Raw genomic sequence first — 20010 nt, forward strand, 5'->3', positions numbered from 1 at the left:
ATAAATAAGGCCGAAGCTCAGATGGAGTACAATACCATTTTTTTTTTGTCGTAAGTCAGATATTTTCTGTGTGCAACTGTAGAGACTAATCTTTCGAGTCTTGTGGGATCCAAATTGGTCGTTTCAAACTCTTCCTAAATTTTTTAACACTGCTGCATGTTTAAGCCAAAGATCGAACCCAAAACCTTAGTTAAGTTATAATAGACCCGCGCCATTTGATCTAAGCGCTTTGTGATTATACAATACTAGTTTAAGTTAGTACTCCTTTCCGACAATTTTATTTCTTAGATATATTGAATAACTAATACATTTGGTTATATAATGTTTGGCATATAATACATTATGTGATCTATATCCTACTTTTCTTTACTGTTAATTTTATACTATCTTGCAGACACTTCCTTGTTCAAAAAAAATATCTTGCAGACACTTCAATATAGTCGATCATATGTGTAGGTTTATACAATTTGCCGTTTTATACTAATAACATGGATACCGTGAGTTTACTCACATATTTATCTTTTTTTTTTTTAGAAAATTAATGTTTCTTATCGCGAATGCACGTTTCACGAAAGAATAGCTGGCAGCTATTAGTGGCACCAATTTAATTAACTTTGTTTCTCTCTCTTCTGTAAAAAAAAAAAAAAAACTCTGCTTCTATCTCTTCCACAAGAAAAACTCTGCTTCTCTCATCATCGTCAAAACACCCATATACAAAAAAAATTCATTCTCAGATTTTGGATTGGTAGTTTCCTTCTCTCTTTCATAATTTCTCTCCTATACTCTTATAATCAATTGAGGTCTTTATCTATTATCATTGCCTCTTTTCTCAATTGGATTTTGTTTTTTCCTTGTTTGAATGAATTGTTAAAATAAATGGGGTTTTTGTAAGTGAAGATTTTGATAACAACTGGGTTTCGAAAGTCTTTAGTTTGAGGATGCATGTATCCATGGAGATGTTTGGTGAATTGATTAGCTGTGTAAGAGATACCAGAATCTTAAGATATTCTAAGTTGTCAAATAATTGGTGATTCTTACTCTTTTGTTCAATGCTATGTTAGTTTCAATTCTCAAAATTGAAACTCTTTTGTTCAATGTTTGTATAAAATTTGATTTTATCTATCGACACCTTAAAACAATCATGACTATGAATTTTAGAGGATTTGCAGTTCTCTAATAAATAATGTGACGGTATATTTTGAGAAAACAATGTGGAGTAGTAGTTACTATGTACTCCCTCCGGTCCTTTTTATAAGGAACAATTTGGAAAAAAAATTTGGTCCTTTTTATAAGAAACAATCATTAAATTTATTCTTACAATTCCATTTTTACCCGTATTAAATTGTATTCATTCCAAAGTTATGCATTAATTAGAGTGATATATTCCCTAAGGATAAATTAATACACCAAGGTTAGTTTTGGAATAGATTGTAAAATTTTAGAATTTTTATTAAGAAAGATAAGGTTTCTTGGTATGTGTGTTTTTTCCAAATTGTTCCTTATAATAAGGACCGGAGGGAGTATTGTATAAGAGTACGCTAAAAAAAGTATAAAATACGGTATTCATGAAATTCGCTTAAAATACCTTCACGTCAAATAGCATAGCTCTTGTTTTTAATGAATGAATATCGTTTATTTTTAGTAAAAAAAAAATTGTATATCTTTTTATTGTAGTATAATTAAATGAAATTGTTAAATAAGAACAAAATAACCTCTATGTTGTTTTGTTTCTATTGCAATGAAGTTTAACCGATTTTTCAATTGCTAATTTAAATGATATTATAAAAAAGACAAAATGTCAATTTTTCGGTACACATTTCACTACAAGAAAATCTGTTATTACTCACATAAAAAGCTGTCTGTAATATTATGACGAAGATATATGATATGTCGGTTATTGATTCATATGTTTTTTACAATAACCGACATATCATATATCTTCGTCATAATAATTATATAATTCATGTCACATTCACTATTCAACAAAAGAAAAATAGACCAAAATTTCTATAATTTTTATATAACTTGAATCAAATTTTGACATAAATAATTGTATGAAGGTTTACAATTAGAATCTCCTTCATCCTGTGAATCTACCAACATCAATCCATAAATATACATCAATCTAGAGAGGCTACTCCATTATTCTAGAGCAACCAAAGTTTACATCAATCCATCATTCAATCAAATTTCTTATCGTCCACCAGCTCCTCTTCTTTTAGGGTGAATGAGAGGATACTCTGACCCTTAGTTGTCTTGTTTCTCGTTGTTTCTTATTTAAATACCAGTACATTTGTTGAGATCAACAATTGTTATTTTCTAAGCCAAAAAAAAATTGTGATAGATTCACAAATTATGTTTATTAATTTTTCTATATTAAATACTACTTGTGAATTTATTAGAATTATTCATTTCAACAGTTTTCCGATACATGTCAAAATTAGATATGTCCTAGAGTGTTCACTAAACAATTATATCGAATGATAGGTATATCTGCAAGGAAAAGTACTACCAAAAAAACTACATATTCCGTTTATATATAAGTAGAGATACAACATAAAATATATATATATTTTTTATAATAATTAATAAGAAAAAATCAAATAAAAGAAAGTCAAGTACCAAAAAATAAATAAATGTCAATTTTGCAGATTAATACTGCATGACTACAAACGTGAGTGATATGAGTTAACAGGGAAATGATATACTAAAATTGGAGCTCCCTTTGATTTTTCCTTGTTCTTGTGTTTCTCTGAAGATGGAGATGAAGATTTAGATAATTTTTCATTATAATCAGAAACTTGAGATGATGAGTTTGAAGAGGGAACAATGCAATTGAAGATGGATGAAATGAAAGCCATAAAAAATGGTTTAATTTGTACTATATATATGTAGTGAACAAGGAGATAGGCAATGGAACAAAGATTGAAGTGTGAGTTGAAATTAAGGCTTGAAAAGCTGAAATGATTTAGTTGTAATGTTTTGGATTGAAATCAGGTAAATTAACTTGGTCTATATATAGTGTAATCTTATCATAGGATTGAATAATAAAAAGGTTAGGACTTGGAAAGTTTCAATGTTGGTCTATTTGCTTAGTGGGCAAGTAGAAAGAACATATTTGGGACCACAAAGAACTTTGAATATTCTTCCATCTATATATGTAGGAGTATTTATTTTGTGGCTGCTTTAGACACATGTTAATTAGTGTATGAGAAGTTACAATGTTTTTTCATTTGTCACTTTCAGAGGTTGTTTGGTGCATGAAACTTGCCTTGTTGCATAGGTTGGGGAGGAACTAGTCTAGTAATTAGTATGACTTTTTCTAGTATGGCTATTTGGGTATGGATTATAAAACCCTATAGCTACATTAATTTTTTTAAAAACATCTTATTAGCAAAGGCTTGACAATAATTAAACCATTAAGAATTTTCCAGTGTCTTCTAAGATGTAGGATGGAGAAATTAAGTTTGTTTGAGTGCATTTAATTGTAAATGTGATCAAATATGTTAGATAAAAAGATTTGATGAGATTAGATATTATTAACTAATCAATCAATTAATGTAATCCTTAAGATTGATAATATCCTTTCTAAGTTTCAAAAATGTTATACACATATCGCGTAGCGAAGAATGACTCGCTAAGTGACTTGAGCTTTTTTCAGATGGAGGGAAATGCTCCTCTGAACCCCTTGGCTTGCTTAGCAACAATTTACTCGCTAAACAACCCATTATTAGTATTATTATTTAATATACTGGACTTCCTAGAATTTGCTCGCTTTGACCTTGCTAGCGAGTAGCCATGATTTTCCAATCCTGGATATTTTGATCTACTTCGCTTTGAGGTCTCTACTATTTACCTATCGAGTAGCCTTGTCTTGAAATCTTCTGGACTTTCTTGAATTTATGGCTTTAATAGCTCACCATTGCTCGCTTCGCGACCAATCTATAACATGCAAAATTTGGAGTTTGAAGTCCACATTGTTTTGAAAATTGGGTAGAATTGGCTTAATTTGGCTGCTTTAAGAAGAAAAAAACTAATATTTACAACTAATTGAGTTTTTATAATGAATTTTTTGTAAATAAATTTATAAATGCCTGAATTGTGTATGTAAAATTACTGATTTTTAGCCCTTATCAATGGATTAAATGATGCTGAATACGAAGGGTATGGATTTTGTGATGGTGGGGATGAAATGGTGTTTGCGTATCATTTTGCAACACATTTTGTGCAGGTTATTTCAATTTCAAAAAATTGAAAATCCGTACATGTTAATATGTTATACACCAATTTTCCTAAAAAGAATTAGATATTTTTTTGAGGGATTTACAACGGTTTGAACCTTTGAAATTGTATTTTCTTTGCGAGTGGTTTGTGTCCCTGAGAGAAATTCTTATCAAATTGACAGTTTTTTTTTTATTTATAAATTTTTAGAAGAATAACTAAGATAAAGTACATTATGTGCTCGTTTGTCCATTTTTCTATACACTTAATTGGGTGTATATATATTTATTGTTTCTGGATATACATTTTTTGGCATATACTATACTTAAATAAATGGACAAACAATATCATAACAAAAAAAAGATAAATGGTAACTATAAATAATGAAGGGTATATTCGTAAGAAAAAGTATTGCAAAATAACTTAATTATTTCGTAAAAAGAATCAATAAATCATACAATATTTTTTGTTATAAAAAGAAGAAAACTCAAATAAAAGAAAATCAATAACAAAAATTGAAGAAATAAATAAATGCCGTTTGCTAGTCTCGATAAGAAGCGGATGCAGATCAATCATGACTACAATCGTGAAACATAGGAGTTAACAGGAAAATGATATAGTACGATTGGAGCTCCCCTTGATTTTTCCTTGTTCTTGTGTTTCTCTGAAGATGATGATTTTGATTTAGATAAATTTTCATCATAATCAAAAACTTGAGATGATGAGTTTGAAGAGGGAACAAAGCAATTGATGAAAGATGAAATAAAAGCCATTAAAAATGATTTAATTTGCACTATGTAGTCAACAAGGAAGCAATGGAACAAAGATTGAAGTGTGACTTGAAATTGAGGCTTGAAAAATAAAGCTGAAATGATTTAGTAGTAATGTTTTGAATTGAAATCAGCTAATTAACTTGGTCTATTTATAGTGCCTTGAACAATAAAAATGTTAGGACTTGGAAAGTTCAATCCAATGTTTTTTTTTTATTGGTCTATTTGCTTAGTGACCAAGTAGATTAATATATTTGGGACCACAAAGAACTTTGAATATTAATCTTTCCATATTTGTATTTATTTTGTGGCTGCTTTAGACACGTGTTAATTATTTTTTCTATTCAGAGGTTATTTGGTGCATGGAACCTGCCTTTGGTTGAGACTTGAGACTTGAGAGGAAGGAACTAGTCGTGGTCTAATTAGTATGACTTCACAGTTGGGAAATTATATATGAAAAAATTTGGCCATAATTTGTTCTAAATGGAAATTATTTTTAAAAATTGTAGCAGGTGAATTTAATTTGCCCAAAAAAATATATATTAACTAATATGTACACTATTGTTACAAAAACACACTAATATGTACACAAATCCTATGTCGACCGTTAAAAATAGGTGAGGCCTACACTATTTTTCATTTTTTCTAAATTTTGTTGTCGTGTTCATGAATTAACCTAGAAATTTAGCAAAATTTGAATTATTTTGTTGTGGATTTTTGTTAGTGGCACTATACATGTATCATGAAAAGAAGTTTTCGGAGGCAACGATGATGCCTATTTTTTTTATAAAGCGAAGAGCATCTAGACACTAGGGAATAAAGCAAGCTCGCCCCATCTTTTGCCTATATCTCGTTGTTATATTAAAAAAAGAAAAAAATATTTACATAGACTGGGGGGACATAAACCTAACTCAGTGAGTCCGCACAAGGGCGCATAGGACATTGAAACATACAACCTCTAATTAATTTAAAGGACAAACTAAAAGTACTAAAAATTTAGGCGAATGAACCGACTCTCAACACAGATGCGGTACAGTACCCGCTACTCCCTGCATCCAAGCAACAAGCAATGAGAGCTTTTTCAAGCCAAACAATCCGAAAATAAGGAATGATACAAACCATAAAGACAATGTGAGAGAATCGAGTCCTGTTGAAAACAACCCAGAACCAATTGAAAGCCAGATCGAGGGATGGTCGATCAATGGAGCTGAGCACCACGAGCACAAATACACCAAAAAACCGGAGAACCCATTAGCACGACGACCGATTACTACAGCCAACACGGAGTATCTACGCACCTAGTCCTTTCGAAACATATCAGGCCGAATTAGGTCTTGATGCGTCTCGTTCGTGGAAACTTCCAACAAAGTCAATTCCTTCAGTAGCCCGTATGAATTCGTCAAACTGCATAAAAAAATAATCTCGTGTGTTCCACAACAATCTTTCGTGTATTCTGCTTCTTGTCAACAGTGAATCGGAATCAAAACTAATCCCAGACAAACTGCAACAGAAATAGAGACCGACAACCATGAGCATCGATCTGAAACAATCATCGAAACTACAGAAACAACCACCACCTTTCACGATGGCGGCCTTGACCGGAACCCAGCAAAGTTCTAAAGGCGACAACCAACCGAAGAAGGTTCAAACCTACGAAATCACCAACGGTGGCGGCGAAACCCGCACGACCCAGCAACGCGGTGGTTCGTTGAAACCCATCTCAAGTCGTGAGACACAGAACCAGTCGTTTAAGCCAACAACCACTGCAGTAGCATGCCGCCGACGAACTGAAAAGGGGTGGTGAGGGTGACTAACGTCGACCGTCGCACCACCCAAGGCCGGATCTACATCTTCAAGGAAGTGGTTGGAATAAGGGCGAGAGTGGGGGTGAAGAGCCTGGGAAATTAATTTGAGGAAGAGTAAGGGTGAGAGAAAAGGTAAGCTTTGTTAGGGAGGAGGGTGGCGGCTGAACCCTAGCAGAGAGGGTGAGAGCCACCATGATGCCTCATAAATATCAAGGTGGAGGAGCTGAACAACTTGCAAATGTTGGATTTGGATCCTCTCCAATTTGCCCTCATGTTTTCTCTCATTTTTCTTAATCTAAGGGTTGGTAAATTACAAAGAATAAAAAGGAGAGAAAATCAACTTTTGAATTAAGAAAAATGAAAGAAAACATGAGGAAAAAATTGGATAGGATCCAAATCCGCAAATGTAACATAATAAACAACATCAACATATAGTTTTTTTTGTGTGGGTACATACATATAGCTAATTTCTACTATTAATAATTGTATAGTATAATTTAATTGAAATAAATATAAATATCATATCCTTTCCAGTTTCATATATAAACAAATTTTTAATTTTTAATTTTTTTTGTCAAGTAGCTTAATGGTTATAAATTCAACCCTTAAAGTTGATAAGTGAGATGACCGAGGTTTGAACTCCAACCCCCTACATATATAATACAATGTCCTGTCAATTGAACTAAACTTGAGAAACTTTTTAGATTCATTTAATGAATATGAACACGGTATATTAATAATTATAAGAATTTAAAAAAGAAAAAATTTGTTTATATATAAAATCTGGTGTATTTCTAAAGAAAAATACATAAAAAAAGCTCATAATTAAGATCATGATTTTTTTATATTTCATTTGATAAAATTCTTCCATAATTCTTTTAATAGTGGATACCTTTACAATAATTTATTGTGTATGTAGTGAAATTTGAGTAAAAGAAGATGAATCATGCGATGAAAGTTGAAGTGAGGAAGTCCAATATTGTTGCCTTAGTGGAACCATAATGAAATAAAATATAATTTATATATACTAAGAGGGATGGTCATTAATTGAAAAGGGGCGAACATATATTTTGTTACAGGGCAAACATATGTATGTAAGTGGGGTACTAAAGTATTACTATGCATTAGGGGTGGCGACCACCACTTTTTCCATATATGTAGTTTCGTTCCTGGACATAACAATCCAAATTTCTAAACCTTGTAAGAGAAGTTTCTGTAAGAAAAAATAACGGTCTTTTACATTATTATTAGTAAAAACCCACAATTAAGTGGTCCATTGGTTTTTATGAGTCATGATAAGGAGAGTCTCAATTTTTAATGGTCATTACAATTTTTAATGGTCATTATTTGGGTGGTAATGGCTCATGATTTCTTGATGGTAGAATCAAATATATAAATTAGCCTTTGGTCCCTAAGCTCAATCTTAATTCACTATTCAGAAAATATACACCATCTATATTGTTGAGAGTAAGAGCTTGGAAGACTAAAAGAGCAATTCACTCATAACTCTACTGTAACAATGGCTGGAGGTAATTGCTAATCTCTATTTTTCCGCATTTGATTTATTGATCTTGTTCTTTATTGTTGTCAGGAACATAGGATCAATTGAGTTAAATTATACATTTGGTATCAGAGCGTGTCTACTGCCTCTGCCTTGTTACATATTGGTTCTTCCAAGTTTGGTATTTTGTGGTTTGTTTATTTTTGAGTTTTGAGTTTAAAGCATTATATTTCCTTACATCATTAAAAATCAGTAATTTGTTAGTTTTCTAAGTTTTCTATGATTTAGAATGCTTAAAACGATGTATAAAACTCATAGAACGAACCGGGTTTAAGTTGGGTCGTAACTGGGTCAAACTGACCCGCTCAAGGTTGAAGATGAACAGTAACAGTAATAAAAAAAAAAAAAAAAAAAAAAAAAAAAACAGGGGATAATTGTAGGATAAGGGACTCGAACCGGCTTCCCCTGTGTGTTTGACACATATTGTTACCATCAGGCCATGCCTTTATATCTGTTTATTCTGCTGCGTTAATAATATATATTCAATGAACTGGTATTTTAAAGAAAAAATTATACAGAATATAGATTCAGGGATTCGAACACAGTTCCTTTCTGTAAAAGGTTTACCTTCTTGATCACTGGGACAGGTAACAACTACTGTTATACTATTATCTTATTATATATTTGTACTCTGAATATGCTGTTTTCTGATTAAGTTGATTGATTATGCCTTACAATTTTGGAAAAAGTTTAATCAGGTACATAATATTATTTTTAGTTATGTAATCATATATGAGAATTTTTATTCATTTTTATATCTTATTTTGATATGTATAATTTAATTTCTCATATAATTCAGTTGTTATGTCTAGTGATCTTTATAATTTTAATTAGTTTTGGTTTAGCCGCAGCACCCTGAATTAGTTAAAATTATTTCTAAAGTTTTAAGGTCACATAAGAAATTAGACATAACATTGTAATTAATTATATGTGGTATAGTGAATCTTATCCTACAGGAATTTTTGCTATATTTGTATGATTAATTAGGATAGAATGTCAAATTATTTTCATAACTTACCCGCAGGAATTATGAATTGGTACATAATTTGATAGTTTTATCATAAAGTATAATTTTGGATAGAAAAACAAATTATTTTATGCACGTAAAGTATGTTGTTGTGTATGTAATTTGAAAATTCTATCGTAAAGTTTAAATAAATCTTATTACATCAAAATTTAGCCCGCAGGTAGTTTTTATGTTATAAGATTTATTTGTGGTATGTTTACTTTGTTAATCGGTAATACATACAATTTAGATAACATATATGCCTCAATTTTTGACATGAACTTTTGTTTTTCAGCTTCTCAACCTGCTAATTTTTCTGATATTCGATGTGACATTCCCGAGCTCAAAGGAGATAACTATAAGGTGTGGAAGGAAAGGATCCTTCTCCATTTAGGGTGGATGGACATAGACTATGCTATTAGGAAAGACGAACCACCTGCAGTTACTGAAGAGAGTACTCCAGCTGCAGTTGCACTATATGAGCGGTGGGAGAGATCCAACCGGCTCAGTGTGATGTTCATTAAGACTAAGGTTACAGCTGGTATTCGTGGTTCTGTCGATCAGCATGAGAATGTCCGTGATTTGTTGAAAGCCATTGACGATCAGTTCGTCACTTCAGAAAAGGCTTTGGCAAGCACATTGATTATGAAATTTTCTTCCTACCGACTCACCAGTGTGAAAGGTGTGCGCGAACATATAATGAAAATGCGCGACATTTCAGCTCAACTTAAGAAACTTGAGGTTGATATGTCTGAGTCCTTCCTGGTGCACTACATTCTGAACTCTCTTCCAGCTGAGTATGGGCCTTTTAAAATTTCATATAATACACATAAAGACAAATGGTCAATCAATGAATTGATGACCATGTGTGTTCAAGAAGAAGAAAGGCTTGTGATGGAACAGGGTGAGAGTGCATTGCTGACAACCACTCGCGGGAAGAACAAAGCTATCAAAACTGACAAGGCTCAAGCAAATCAAAAGGGTAAATTCAAAATACCACCTCAAGGTGATATTAAGAAGGAGGACAAGTGTTTTTTCTGTAAAAAGGGAGGACACATGAAGAAGCAATGCCCTAGATTTAAGGAATGGCTTGAGAAGAAAGGTAATTTATTTTCATTTGTTTGTTATGAATCTAATATGACTAACGTTAATATTAATACTTGGTGGATTGATTCTGGATCTACAATACATATAACCAATTCCTTACAGGGTATGCAAAGCCTAAGGAAGCCAGTGGGAAGTGAGCAAACTGTCCTATCAGGAAGCAGGATGGGCTCACATGTGGAAGCTATTGGAACTTGCATTTTAATTTTGAATAATGGTTTTATTTTGAAATTAGAAAGGACCTTTTATGTACCAAGTTTCTCACGAAACTTGATTTCAGTTTCAAGACTTGTACCTTTTGGATATTCCTTTAATTTTAAAGACACGTCATTTGAATTATTTTATAATTCGGAATGTGTTGGGAATGGTATATTGTCTGATGGTCTTTATCGTATTAATTTACAAAACGAATCCATTTATAGTTCAATGCATGTTCAAACTGGCATTAAGCGGTGTAATATTAACGAAAATTCTTCTATATTATGGCATCGGAGATTAGGACATATCTCCATAGAGAGAATTAAAAGGCTAGTAAAAGATGGGGTACTTAATACTCTAGATTTTACTGACTTTAAAACTTGTGTTGACTGCATTAAGGGAAAGCAGACCAACATTTCTAAGAAAGGTGCCAATAGAAGTTCAAGCATATTAGAAATAATTCATACAGACATATGTTGTCCAGATATGGATGCATATGGTCAGAAATATTTTATCACCTTCATAGATGATTATTCACGATATATGAATATTTATTTGCTTCATAATAAAAACGAAGCATTGGATGCCTTTAAAGCCTTTAAGGCTGAAGTTGAGAACCAATGTGGAAAGCAAATAAAAATTGTGAGATCTGATCGGGGTGGTGAATATTATGGTAGATACACTGAAAATGGACAAGCACCTGGTCCATTTGCTAAGTTTCTTCAAGAACATGGGATTGTTGCCCAATATACCATGCCCGGTTCTCCGAACCAAAATGGTGTTGCAGAAAGAAGAAATCGAACTTTATTGGACATGGTGCGGAGTATGCTTAGCAACTCTAATCTTCCTAAATCCTTGTGGAATGAAGCACTAAAGACGGCTGTGTATATTCTCAACCGGGTTCCTTCCAAGGCTGTCCTAAAGACACCTTTTGAATTATTTAAAGGTTGGAAACCGAGTTTGCGACATATGCGCGTTTGGGGATGTCCGTCTGAGGTGAGGATTTATAACCCACAAGAGAAGAAACTTGACCCGAGGACCATTAGTGGGTATTTCATTGGATATGCCGAAAGGTCTAAAGGCTATAAATTTTATTGTCCATCTCACACAACTAGGATTGTGGAGTCAAGAAATGCAAAGTTTCTTGAAGATCACTTGACTAGTGGGAGTGATCACATCAGGAACATAGTTTCTGTGCATGATCATATAGAGACCCAACCTTCAGTTTCAGGTGATAGATTGGTTGTTGTTCACAATACCCCTCAAGTTCAAATGGATGTTGATCAACCACCAATCATTGAGATTCCACAAAATAATGATGTTCCAGTAGATCAAATTGATCATCAAATGCCTGAAAATGATGAACAATTAGTTGAACAACATGATCCACAAGAAAATGTTGGTCCAACATTAAGGAGGTCTACTAGGACAAAGAAATCAGCTATTCCTAGTGATTATATTGCGTATCTACAAGAATCTGACTATAACGTTGGAGCTGAAAATGATCCTGAAAACTTTTCACAAGCCATGAGTTGCAAAGAGTCAAATTTGTGGTATGATGCCATGAAAGATGAAATGAATTCCATGAAAAACAACAATGTCTGGGATCTTGTAGAGTTACCTAATGGGATGAAGGCCATTGGTTGTAAATGGGTATTTAAAACCAAAAGGGATTCATTAGGTAACATTGAGAGATACAAGGCTAGACTCGTTGCTAAGGGATTTACTCAGAAGGAGGGAATTGATTACACAGAGACTTTTTCTCCTGTATCAAAGAAAGATTCTCTCCGTGTCATCTTGGCATTAGTTGCACATTTTGACCTTGAGTTGCACCAAATGGATGTGAAAACAGCCTTTCTTAATGGTGATTTAGAGGAGGAGGTTTATATGAAACAACCTGAAGGTTTCTTCTCTAATGATGGTGAGCACTTGGTTTGCAAGCTTAAGAAATCCATATATGGTTTGAAACAAGCATCCCGTCAATGGTATCTTAAATTTCATGGGATAATTTCTTCATTTGGATTTGTTGAAAATCCTATGGATCAATGCATATACCAGAAGGTTAGTGGGAGTAAAACTTGTTTTCTTATTTTGTATGTGGATGATATTTTACTTGCTTCTAATGACAATGGTTTGCTACATGAGGTGAAACAGTTCCTCTCTAAAAATTTTGATATGAAGGATATGGGTGAGGCATCTTATGTTATTGGCATCAAGATCCATAGAGATAGACATCGAGGAGTTCTAGGTCTATCACAAGAAACTTATATCAACAAAGTTTTAGAGAGATTTCGGATGCAAAACTGTTCACCTAGTGTTGCTCCCATTGTGAAGGGTGATAAATTTAATTTGAACCAATGCCCTAAGAATGATTTTGAGCGGGAACAAATGAAGAACATTCCTTATGCTTCTGTTGTTGGAAGTCTAATGTATGCTCAAGTATGCACAAGACCCGACATTGCATTTGCTGTTGGAATCTTAGGAAGATATCAGAGTAATCCAGGTATGGACCACTGGAAAGCTGCAAAGAAGGTTTTGAGATACCTTCAAGGAACAAAATACAACATGCTTATGTATAGGCAGACAGACAATCTAGATGTGATCGGCTATTCAGATTCTGACCTTGCAGGTTGTGTTGATTCTCGAAAATCAACATCAGGATACATTTTTATGATGGCCGGTGGAGCTATTTCATGGAGAAGTGCTAAACAAACTTTGATTGCTACTTCTACTATGGAGGCTGAGTTTGTCTCCTGTTTTGAGGCAACTTCTCACGGTGTATGGCTTAAGAGTTTTATTTCTGGGCTTAGAATCATGGATTCTATCTCTAGACCTCTGAAAATTTTCTGCGATAATTCAGCTGCTGTTTTTATGGCTAAGAACAACAAAAGTGGAAGTCGAAGTAAATACATCGACATTAAGTACTTAGCCATTAGAGAAAGAGTTAAAGATAAAGTAGTGGTCATTGAGCACATTAGCACTGATTTAATGATCGCTGATCCCTTGACTAAGGGCATGCCACCACTAAAATTCAAGGATCATGTAGAAAATATGGGACTTGGTTCCTCTTTATGATTGTATACATTCAGTTATAAATAAAAACTCTTATGTTGTGATGTTTTCTCATATTCATGCGCACTATAGATTTTGAGAAAATATATTTCATTTGGACCAAGAATAAATATATGATTTATTCATTAAGTTTTATTACCACATTAAGTATATACTTGAGAAACTAAACATGTTGTAATACATAGATGAAAATACTCGTTTTTAGAGGAACTATCGCTATGATTCATGTGTTTATTTCTTAAGGAAGATGTATGATGGCTCAATTTAGGTCAACAATTAAAATCCTATGGACCAAGTGGGAGAATGTAAGAAAAAATAACGGTCTTTTACATTATTATTAGTAAAAACCCACAATTAAGTGGTCCATTGGTTTTTATGAGTCATGATAAGGAGAGTCTCAATTTTTAATGGTCATTACAATTTTTAATGGTCATTATTTGGGTGGTAATGGCTCATGATTTCTTGATGGTAGAATCAAATATATAAATTAGCCTTTGGTCCCTAAGCTCAATCTTAATTCACTATTCAGAAAATATACACCATCTATATTGTTGAGAGTAAGAGCTTGGAAGACTAAAAGAGCAATTCACTCATAACTCTACTGTAACAATGGCTGGAGGTAATTGCTAATCTCTATTTTTCCGCATTTGATTTATTGATCTTGTTCTTTATTGTTGTCAGGAACATAGGATCAATTGAGTTAAATTATACAGTTTCTTCACAAGTCAATGCATTAAGCATTTTTCTCAAATTATAAAAGAAAGTTTTGTTTACATATTGATTTTTTCTATAATTTTTTATTTTAGGTTTTGCGTAATAATAGTTGAAGAATTACATTATGAAAATATAATAACTTAGAATTTGACCTTCAATGTTTTCTTTTATATTGGTCATGTTTGTGAATTGATTCGTACGTAGTTAAGTAATAGCTAGTTCTAGAATTTTGTTTTATCTAGCTACTGTTTAAATCATGTGAAATATTAAGTGTGATTTTGTAATCTGTATTAGTAGTAATACTGATACAACTTAGAGTATGAGCTATATATAGTTGTCTGTTCAAGAGTTTGAGTGCTTCCGTTTGTTTGACGTCTAAGCGTCCATAAAATCGGTATAATTTGCTAATAAGATTCTACAATCATCAATAAGTACACCATATTCAGACAAATTTGGTTTCTTATTATACACATCGTCTACCACCACCATCTTACACAATCCATTTCAAATTCTTGTTGACATGTTTGTTTGCCATGTTTTATGTTAATTGTTTATCTACTAAAAATATTTTAGTTTTGAATTTAAGAGAAACCAGGAGAAATTTATCTGTTGTCTAAATTTTAGCGGATTCTATTTATCACCGAAACTTAATGTCCTCCCCATCTTTCCCACAAATAGGACAATTTGTGATCCTCTTTAGAATTTCGCCAGATTCGTTAATAAGCGATCCCTTCTCGCCAGCTATAGGAAATGCTTATAACATGATTAGAAACTCCAAAAAAAAAAAAAAATTCGAAGTCTAGCCGGTCAAGTACCACATAAGGAGGCAATCCTATCAAAGCGAATAATCTAATGACTTCCTTTTTTTTTTTTGCTTATTTAGGCCTGAAGGCTAAACAAATGTTTTATATATTCCCTAATGCTAATTAATTGGTTACAATCACTCCTTAGTGAAATTAATATCATTGACAACATCACAGTAGTGCTGAAGATTGACAACAAATCAACAATCAACTTGGCCAAAAACTCTGTTAGTCATGGTAAAAGTAAGCACATTGAGACAAAGTTTCACTTCCTTAGGGACCAAGTTAACAAAGGTAATTTGAGCTTGGAATTGTCCCACTGACAATCAAAAAGTTGATATACTGACTAAAGCTGTGAAGAGAGATCAGTTTCCTTATATGTAGGCCTGGATTTGAACATCAATCATCCCATTTATCTATCTTAATTTATATTTTTCAATTTCAATATTTTGTATTTTGACAATAAACTATACATATTTTCAATATTATTTTAGTGGGACATGAAAAATCTCAAACATGAAAATATTTAATAAAATATGAAGTATATTTCTCTTGAGAATATATTCGTGATTGTTTGACCGTTTAAATTTAGTGGTGACCATAAAAAAGTTTGATCCCCAATTATGGTGGCCGATGAAACAATCACTACAAGAAAAATAATATTTTTTTGGGTAAAAATTACCCTGAAAAAATGTTCAAATCCGCCAATAACTTTAAACTTTTTTGTCAAGTAGTCTAGTGGCTATAAAATCCACCTTAAAGTTAAATAAGTGGAGTGTTTGGGATTCGAACTCGGGCTCCTGCACATATAGTACGATGTTCCTACCAACTGAACTAAACTCACTTGAAGAATTTTAAGCTTATTGGCAGAATTAGTCTATCAATGAATTCCATCACAAAGTTCGCCAATGAGAAAATTTCCATCAAACCAAACATACATCATTTTTAATCCTGAACTTTTCATGCTCACTTGAGAAATTACTGATTAATTTGATATCTAACATATTCTGTAGCTATAGCCTAGGGCTAACATGAAATCCAACACTATTATTCCTCTTTTGTAATTGTCCCTTTTTTGTCATGAAAAGTTATAAACTAATAGATATTTTGTAAAATAAGCATGAAGTTTTATGATTGATAAATTTTTTTATGTGACCTATTTACTAAGTGTGCTAAAGAGCCAAATAAAATATTTTGACATATTTAAAAAATATTTAATAATAATTCTTGTTTTAGGAAGATTTTCTTATAACTCTATAATCCCTAGAAACTATTTAATGTATATAAGGAGAGAACGAGATATAGAAATTATAAAGTGCTAAAACCATATAATATTTCTTACATATTAAGTGTAAAAAATATGGCTAATGTTATCAAGTTTGTTTATAGTATGATTATCTTTGTATCTCTATTTCTTGTTGCAATGAAAGTCGATGGTAACTAATTTTTATCCTTTTCAAATTTACATTAATTGTTACTTACAACATAATATTTTATCTCATTTTAAAAACATTGTTTTATTCTCATTTTCATTACAGCTAATCATTGTTATCAAGAATCTGATTGTGTATATATGTTAAGGGATATGTGCTTTCCTCCTCGTAAATCAATATGTAAGTACTATGAATCGGTGCCTAAGTCCCTTGGTGGCAAATGTATTTGTATAGATTAATGTAACAATAAGATTATTATGCTAGAAATTTCATGATCTGTCATTTTGTTATAATGTTGGCACCTAATAATTTGAATTTCTTTCTTTTTCTATTTTTATGTCATTCTAGTTATGAATTATGTACTCAAATAATATCAATGAAATGAAATAAGAAGACATCAAATAATATTATTTATATTTTATTATAGCTTTTATAAGATACTTACTCAATTTGGCTCTTACTCCGTCCGATTTTATTTTATTTTGTTTACAATGAGTTGATAATTGAATTCAGGACTTTTAGCATACTACCTAAACTTCTTATCACTAGACCAAACCTACCGACTTTACTCCGTCCGATTTTAAGTATAAGTAACATACAACTTTTTACATTCATTAAATAAAACATTATCTGAATCATAAATAGTTCAGAAAATTGAACTAATTCGCTATTGCTTCCTCATCTATCAATTGTATGAATGAATTCTACAACAGTGCTGCAATTGAAAATTACCTATCATGTTGTTCACCATATTCATGTGTTGGTTTTCTATTTCACATACCGTGCCTTGTTGTAGCTTACGAAGCACCGATTTACGAAGCACGGTATGTGTTGGTTTTCTATCATCGGATTTCGATCCACCGAATCTACATTGGTTTTCAGAATACATGTTTACCCAAAATCTTAAAACATTAGATATAAAGATTCATTCACTGTTATGAACAGTGCTCGGAGATTTGATCTTGTCTTCTTTTGCTTGGTTTCCCATGTGGTGCGGTTGGGGAGTTGAGACCTCGATGTCAGGTCGTTCCAAATCCAAAGTAACTCACTATTGCTGCTCCAGTGTTGTTTATATGTTGTATAATATTATTTGTACTCATTGTTCTCAAATATCTTCCCTCAAGAAAGCATGTGTTGGTTTTCTATTTAACATACCGTGCCCAATTTACGAAGCACGAATTTCGACACAGATATCTGACACGATAAATATATGGACACGTCGATACAATTAATATAGAAAATATAGGACACCGACACCACTACATGTGTATATATATAATATGATGTTTCTATTAATTGAATTGAGCTCACAAAAAGCCCCACTTATTTATTTATTTATTGATAAAGTAATTTAGTCGTTAGAAATTTCATCTTTAATGTGGATAAGTGAGATGACCGAGATTTGAACTTTATCCCTGCATATATAGTACAATGTAGATGGATTTCAGTCCAGGTGCATATTTAATTAAATTCATTTTTATTTAATTTATATATATGTTAAAAAAAATTAATTAATTTTTAAAAAAACAAAAATAATAGTAGAAAATATTATCTCATTTTCACAAGATTATACCCAAAGAAAATTACATATATAACATTATAACCCCTGTTTCTAGCGAAGCAAATTGGTATCATATTCTTTCTTTCTGGAAACCCAAAGAATCTGCAATTGCGTTTAGTTGAAGAAGTGAAAAATGCCTCTGAAATTGTTTACAGCAACATTATCAACCTTTGATTCCGTTTTTGAGAAGTTCCGATCAGAGATTCCTCAAAACAAAGCCAATCTCATTCTCTTCTTAGCTGATAATGACCCTTCTACCTCTCTCAGTTGGTGCCCTGGTATTTTTCAAAGCTTTCTCTGTTTTCTTGTCAATTTTGTGGAAAAAAAGACTTGATTTTTAATTCAATATGTTGATATTGTATTTGATTTTTATGATGGAGTATTTGTTTATATTTGTGTGGTGAGGATTCTTTGATAACATTTGCAGTCATTACATAAAATTTGGGGAAATGTGAAAATAAAATTTGGATCCCTAATTTGCTTAGGTCCTATTTGGATTGCCTTATTTTTTAGCTTATGAAAAATAGCTTATGCAAAAATTATATCTTATTTGTTTTTTCAAAAACTACTTTGGCAAATTTATAATAAAGCATAGAAATTTATTTATTTGCGTAAGCTATTTTGTATAAGTTCAAAAATAAGTCAATCGAACAGACCCAAAGGGAGTAATAGTTCAAAATGTTTTTGGAGAAAGGAAAATATATAAACAGATACTGAAGTGACTGAGAATTGGATTTCCCTGTAGTCAATGGATCACGCATTCAGGACATCGGTGAGGTGACCATTAGACAGTAAAAAAAAAAAGAGTAGATTTTATAATTTAAAATGCCATCGACCGATGTTCCGAATGTGCGGAGAACTGACTGCGGGGGTGCTGGGTCCAAGTGCGTGTTTGTAATCAAGATGAGTTGGATGGATTAACAGTGACACTTATTTTGTTGAAGCTCTGAAGTGCAGCTTTTGTAAGATCACTCTGGTACGCTGTGATTATGTCAAACTCACCACAAGTCAGAAACATATATTAAACTTAGCTTTTTATACTAAGCATAAATCACTAAATTATCCATGCATCAAATTCAATTGTGGCAGACAAATGAAATGTTTGTGTATCGGAAAATACCCAAGTTCCACCTCGAAAAAAGTTAATAAAGAGTCATACAAATGATGTATATGTGTCTTACAGAAGAAGAATTTCTTACAATTGAAAGTTATGAGTTTCTGTTTCTTTTTGTTATTCACCTTTGGATGTTTTATATATTTGATCGGCAGATTGGTTAACATGGTACTTCTCCGGTTTACGAGAATCTATGATGAATATGACTAGTTTTGTCCGTATTTTTTTCATGATATTTACCTTTTCCTTGTTAATTAGATTGTGTGAGAGCTGAGCCAGTGATCTACAAGAAGCTGGAAGCTTCACCTAATGACATTGCACTTTTGAAAGTTTATGTTGGAGATAGACCAACATGGAGGAACCCACACCATCCATGGAGGGTGGATCCTAACTTCAAGCTCAAAGGTGTGCCAACCTTGATCCGTTGGGAGAATGATGCGGTCAAAGGTCGCCTTGAGGATCATGAAGCTCACATTGAAAACAAAATTGAAGCTCTTGTTGCTGATAAATAAATGCAAATGTGTCTCATGTAATTGTTATCAAAATGTAATTTAAACTTTGTGGTGTAGTAATGGTCACAGGTAAAACATATATAATAATGGTGACAAGGGAAGGTTTGAATAAAGAAGATAGTGGTTGTTGTTTTTA

The 20010-nt window shown here is 32.3% G+C and overlaps 2 protein-coding genes and 1 long non-coding RNA gene across 3 annotated transcripts; all 3 read left to right on the forward strand.

Annotated features, from left to right (window-relative positions):
- The first annotated feature begins 8055 nt into the window (after positions 1-8055).
- Positions 8056-10825, forward strand: LOC123917528. The gene is made up of 3 exons (XM_045969278.1): positions 8056-8325; positions 9659-10465; positions 10573-10825. The coding sequence occupies exons 1-3, from the start codon at positions 8316-8318 to the stop codon at positions 10605-10607; spliced, it is 852 nt and encodes a 283-aa protein (XP_045825234.1). The 5' UTR covers positions 8056-8315; the 3' UTR covers positions 10608-10825.
- A 4810-nt stretch (positions 10826-15635) lies between these two features.
- Positions 15636-17108, forward strand: LOC123917529. Its single transcript, XR_006812479.1, has 2 exons — positions 15636-16690; positions 16793-17108. It is a non-coding gene; the product is annotated as an uncharacterized LOC123917529 (long non-coding RNA).
- A 1145-nt stretch (positions 17109-18253) lies between these two features.
- On the forward strand, positions 18254-20010 carry LOC123917530 (thioredoxin-like protein Clot). The gene is made up of 2 exons (XM_045969279.1): positions 18254-18526; positions 19621-20010. Exons 1-2 carry the CDS (start codon positions 18382-18384, stop codon positions 19872-19874), a joined length of 399 nt encoding a protein of 132 aa, XP_045825235.1. The 5' UTR covers positions 18254-18381; the 3' UTR covers positions 19875-20010.

Source organism: Trifolium pratense, linkage group LG3, assembly GCF_020283565.1.
Source record: "Trifolium pratense cultivar HEN17-A07 linkage group LG3, ARS_RC_1.1, whole genome shotgun sequence".
Classification (NCBI taxonomy): domain Eukaryota; kingdom Viridiplantae; phylum Streptophyta; class Magnoliopsida; order Fabales; family Fabaceae; genus Trifolium; species Trifolium pratense.